This window comes from Notothenia coriiceps, unplaced genomic scaffold (assembly GCF_000735185.1).
Source record: "Notothenia coriiceps isolate Sejong01 unplaced genomic scaffold, NC01 NC01_scaffold00024668, whole genome shotgun sequence".
NCBI lineage: Eukaryota > Metazoa > Chordata > Actinopteri > Perciformes > Nototheniidae > Notothenia > Notothenia coriiceps.
The window spans coordinates 2625476-2630849 of NW_011357369.1; the positions used below are offsets into that span (position 1 = coordinate 2625476).

The 5374-nt window shown below is 41.0% G+C and overlaps 3 protein-coding genes across 3 annotated transcripts in view; all 3 read left to right on the top strand.

Annotated features, from left to right (window-relative positions):
- hdac10 (histone deacetylase 10) overlaps window positions 1-3931 on the top strand; it is a 7865-nt gene extending 3934 nt beyond the window's left edge. Inside the window, exons 11-21 of the mRNA XM_010782936.1 lie at window positions 490-579; window positions 832-938; window positions 1019-1086; window positions 1268-1502; window positions 1623-1707; window positions 1795-1880; window positions 1987-2043; window positions 2158-2236; window positions 2736-2924; window positions 3276-3435; window positions 3548-3931. Of these exons, the coding sequence (XP_010781238.1) occupies window positions 490-579; window positions 832-938; window positions 1019-1086; window positions 1268-1502; window positions 1623-1707; window positions 1795-1880; window positions 1987-2043; window positions 2158-2236; window positions 2736-2924; window positions 3276-3435; window positions 3548-3579 (1188 nt within the window). The 3' untranslated portion in view covers window positions 3580-3931. The remainder of the gene's footprint in view (window positions 1-489; window positions 580-831; window positions 939-1018; window positions 1087-1267; window positions 1503-1622; window positions 1708-1794; window positions 1881-1986; window positions 2044-2157; window positions 2237-2735; window positions 2925-3275; window positions 3436-3547) is intronic.
- The window catches only part of matk (megakaryocyte-associated tyrosine kinase), a 634871-nt gene that overhangs the window by 387263 nt on the left and 242234 nt on the right, over window positions 1-5374 (top strand). The gene's annotated exons all lie outside the window — the stretch shown is intronic.
- Window positions 4451-5374, top strand: part of parvb (parvin, beta) — a 13918-nt gene continuing 12994 nt past the window's right edge. The window contains exon 1 of the mRNA XM_010783043.1: window positions 4451-4734. Within this exon, the coding sequence (XP_010781345.1) occupies window positions 4638-4734 (97 nt within the window). The 5' untranslated portion in view covers window positions 4451-4637. The remainder of the gene's footprint in view (window positions 4735-5374) is intronic.

Sequence of the window (5374 nt, forward strand, 5' to 3'; positions counted from 1 at the left end):
TCCACCCCCCCCTCAAATAAGATAATACATGCGAGTTCATGGCTACTGTAGACAACGATCTTGTTGCTCTGTGTTGCGTTGTTAATGCGTGAGACACACCGGAGTCGAGGATCTGTGGGGTTTATTCTCCCAAAAATATAATTTACAATTTAGGCATTTAGCAGATGCCTTATTCCAAAGCGACTTACAGTGACCAATTACAGGGACATTCTCCCTGGAGTAACTGAGGGCTAAGTGCCTTACTCAAGGGCACACTAGTGGTGGTGTTCCAGGCGGGATTTGAACTAGCAACCTTCCGATCATCAGCCCACCTCACTACCCATTAGACCACCAAAAAGAAAAAAGGTTAAACAAGAAAACAATGATATATTTTTTTAATTATTTGTTTGAGATTACCCGCCACAAATGAATCAATGTATGGGAAACACTGCTGCTGTTGAACCCTGTGCCCTGTCTGACTAAACATATTTAGATTTTCTTTATTTTCAGGGTGAAATGTGTGCCAGCCCGGACATCTTTGCCCACCTCACTCACCTCCTGATGAACCTGGCAGGAGGGAAACTGTGTGCTGTGCTGGAGGTCAGGCCACACACACTGAATATCAACACATGCATACAAAACAATTTCACTCACTCACAACTGCTTTCCTGGAGACGACATTAGTTGTTTTGTTGTTTGTCCCATTAACCAAGTCTCTAATCTATTAATACATGTATTGCTTGTGCATATTTATGTTACTCTTCATACCCAAGGGAAACTCCTGCATATTGCTACCATCCTGTTGGAGGGGAAATGCTGTTGTGAAATGTTTTATTATGTGCTTTGTTCCAGGGAGGATACAACTTGACTTCCCTCCCCCAGTCTGTGTGTCAAACTGTTCAAACTTTGCTCGGAGATCCTGCGCCTCGACCTGCAAACCTCGATGGTCCCTGTGAAAGGTGGGTCTGGTCGTCAGTTAGATGTTCCATGTGTGAGTGTGTTTTCTAACTGTAGTGAATCCATGTTTTTATTTTCTCAGTGCACTTGAGTCCCTCCACTGTAGCCGATCGGCTCACAGGAAGTACTGGTCCTGCCTCAAACACGCAGGTATAACATCCACATTATTCTTTTAGAGCCATTCCTTAAAAGTGGAACCTACTTTACCCACAATTCAACATGACTTCTGACAGTTTGGTCTAAGATTCAGGTGCATATTGTTAGAAGGCTCAATCAGACCTAACTTTGACTTTTCACCGCTTTAATAAGTATTTCATTCGTCTTTCTCCAGCTGAGCCTCCCGCCTCTGATGTCAGCACCAAGCGCCCTAAATTAGCAGAAGAAGAAGGAAAAGTGGAGAATGGAGAAGAGAAGAAAAGTGCAGAAGAAGAGGTGTGGCCCGAGCCCCCGAGACGTGTCCCTGCTCCTGTCCGCACTGCTTCAGTCCTCCCTGATGGCGTGTCCTGCCCAGAGGGGTGTGAACTCTTCAGCTCATCAGAGAACCCGGTCACAGTAAAAAAACTCAGGTAACATTCATAGTAATCAACATCATTTCTTATCAATGGCACAAAAAGAGTTTATGAAAGAAAAATAATCATCATTTCATCTTGATTTGTATACAAACGTGTACTTTCTTCCACAATAAGGGAGAATTTCCCTAACGATGACAGCGATGCTCTCCCAGTCCTCTCCAGTCTTATTGCCCTCGTGGAGAAAATGGAGAGGAATGAGGTACAGTCCGGATACTATTTGTCTCTTTGAGTGCCAGGATGTGATCTGTTCCAAGCTGATACCATTATATTTATTACCTCCTTACAGATCTGCAATGGCTTGGCTTTGGTCCACGACGTCACCATGGCGATGACGTGTGTTGTCCAGCATGCTGCAACTGCTCTCAGCAACCGGTAAAGCAATGTGGATCTAATCCTTTATGTACAGTGAATGTTTATTTAAAAACGACTTGAATAGCTTCATATTTAATGAACTTGTTCCCACTTTCTCTTCATGCAGGGTGTTGGTTGTATGTGTTGGAGACGTGGTGGTCCCAACTCATTACAAAGAGGATGGGTAAATATAATCTCTGTGTCCCTGAATATAACTTTCTGATACAACTTGTCCCTCTTGAGCAAATAAAAAAAACATTTGTCCCTAAGAAGATGACAGAAATCTTTCTATCTTTAGGAAAACACTCCTGGTGCACTTCAGCAACAAGGAAGAGGAACAGAAAAGCAAATATCATATTCCTGTGTGTCTGAAGAAGGTACTGTACTCCATCTGTAGCAATGGATAGGATCATCTGGATAATTCTGTTATATTGTCAACATGACGCTATTGTGGCCAACATATGTCTAAGTAATGTATCTAAATGTTTAACCCTATATACTTTTAATGTAAACATATACTGTTTTAGGTTTTGGCCATAAAACACATTTCACCATTGCTTCAACATTATGACCCCGAGGTTGAGATTTCACAATGTACTTCGGAGTATTTCAGTAATTAATAATAATAATAATAATAATAATGTATTACATTTTTTATTAGTTTTAATTATTAAAATTATTATTTATTATTTAATTATTATTATTTATTATTTAATTATTATAATTATAATTTTAATTATCCTATATATTGAAGTATTGCCGTCATGGTTGTGCCCCTCTGTGAATAAGTCTTTTAAGTGTAGGGTATGTGTGTGTGTTTGTTATATGACACATGTGGACACGTCCTATGTGTGTTTGTCCCCCCCCACCTCACAGGGCTGCAGGGATGTGTCCGGCTTCATGCAGGCTGTGCTGGGCCTCCTCCTGCCTCTGGGGTACGAGTATGACCCCAGTCTGGTCCTGCTGGTCCGGGCTCCAGACAGCGGGCTGTGTGACGGAACCTGGCAACAACTGACAGGCCTGCTGCAGGGCCTCGCACAGGGACACACACTGGTGCTGATGCAGGTAAGGAAGGCTGGAGTAGGTTTGATAAAAGTACAGACTGGGACAGAGTTTCATTCAGTCCCCAGGGTCAGAACCAAACATGGAGAAGAAGCTTTCAGTTTTTATTCACTGCAGAACACGGAGAAAAGTTGACTTCCACCATAACCATGCCACTGCTTTTTCCCATGGTCATTAGATCGTAGACCCCTGCCCCTCTTAAATCTACCTAATTGCTTTTGTGTCTGAAATCTGCTAAGCTTTAATAAACTTCCTTACAATGAATGCCAAATGAATCCTTGATAGTGTGGAAAAACAACTGTTAATTTGCGGGAAATTGAAATAGCAGTATGTAATTATTTTTTATAATTTCAGGAAGGTGAGAGTGTGTGTGTCGGCCCCACCGCCTCCTCTCTCCTGGGGGGGGCTGCCCCATCCCTGGGGAAGCTTCCTGCTCCTCTACCGGAGGACGTGGAGGCGTTGGAGAGATTAAGAACCAGACTGCAGGTGGACTGGAAGCTGCTGCAGACTACAGGTGAAATCACAGCCGCAGCAGCATCATAAATAAACATGACACATAATGGGACACCAACAGAGTTTGAAATGACTTGTACTTTAATAATATACACTTTTGTCTCCTAAAACAGCACCAGAAACTGGAAGAGGAGATGAGCACTGAAGCCGATCCTGCTCCTTTCATTTAGTAAAGAAATCAGTTGAAGCAAGTCAATCAAAGGTGTTGATAAAATGTTGTATTTTTGCAAGGTTTTATTGTCCAAACAGAACTTCAATCATTCCCATTGTGTCACTTAAATAAACAGATTTTTGTACATGAACCTCGTGATAGATTGTCAACTTAATTTGTAGTGCATTTGATTAACAACTCAAACTAAATAATTAATATTTTATTTGTCTTGTAAAAGGTTAACATCCCTAACATCTTGGAATACTTGACAATACCGGTTTGTGTTATGAACAAATTGTCTTTATTTTACTCTCCCCGCATTTCAAAAAATGATTTCTTATTTCTTTAAATTTTACAGTCAATTACTGTTTACTTTGTTAATTTTGTAATAGTGACAAATTAAGGATGTTACAATTCTGAGAAACTACATTTATTTCTCAGTTTCTTCAGTTTACCATTCTGCATGGTGAGTTTTATTATAAAGTACATTTCTGGTAATTCTTATCGATTTTCAATCACGTACAATTTGAATGCAGGGCTGTTACTTGAGTATCTTCGTCGTGTAGAAATGCAAATTGATTCTAAAGACCTAAATACTTCTTTCACTACTTTTAAGGGAATTCAATGCTCACAGGTCAACTTACTAGTTAGAGGATTTACATTTGAGTCTTCAGTTCTTAAAAATCTCCGATTGAGGTGAGTTTCTCTTGTCTTAATCATTCTCTATTTATGGTCATTTTCTTAGGATAATACTGTCTATTTTTAAGAACCAGATTATGAAACCCCCTGTTCCTAGTCCTGCCTGTAGGGGGCGCTGTGGGGTGACCCGTCGGTAAACATGGAGCAGATGAAGCTGTTCCTCACATGAGAGTCATTGGTCTGTTGATGCCCCACCGGCTCTGCTTTCCTCTGCCTGATTGTATCTGCTGGATCTTACTGTACAGCGGTGCCCTGAACGCACCACAGGGAGGAGTGACCATATTTATACATCTGTGGCAGTGACAATATTAACAGACATAAAGGGAGAGCACACAAACGCATCATACTGAAAGATGTCTGCGACCCCGCAGCCCGCAAAGATGAAAAAGGACGAGTCTTTCCTGGGGAAATTAGGAGGAACCCTGGGGCGGAAGAAAAAGTCTAAGGAAGGTAAGTTGTTTTTTTATATAAAAAAAGGTTCTTTATCCTGCTTGGTTCTCTTTTGGGGTTTCTGTCCATGGTGCTGCAATCACATGATGGCTATTAACAATATTCCCCCTGGGAATCAGAGCACTCAAATCATGCAAAGCTCCACACAATATATGAAAAAGACATCTACACTAGGCTATAGTGTTTCGGTTTCCTAAATGTATCCTTCCTTTATGGTTGTATCGTTCTTTTTGAAGTTGATTTATTATTGATTTATAACCTCATGCTTATTGTGTCAACATTCATTATAGGTTCTATATCTAACATACTGAGCCTTACTGTAATTGCGATTCTTCTTTGGAAGTGTTTGAGAGGTGAGAGCATTTCCTCTGAACAACTCCACAGGCATTTTCCATGAGACAATGGACATAAATAGATCATAAAGATACAGTAGTGGTGCCAGGAATGCCAAGTTATGAAGATAAGGTGTAAGAGGGTCACTGTTTTAAACTTTGTTTTATCAACCCCCCCCCCCNCTGTCTTATTGTCCTACTTTTCCAGTTGGCTAAACTATTTTCTGCCCTCCCTTGGGCCAGACAGTGTGGTAAAACAGACAGCTGCAAGGTTTAGTGTGTGTGTGTGTGTGTGTGTGTGTGTGTGT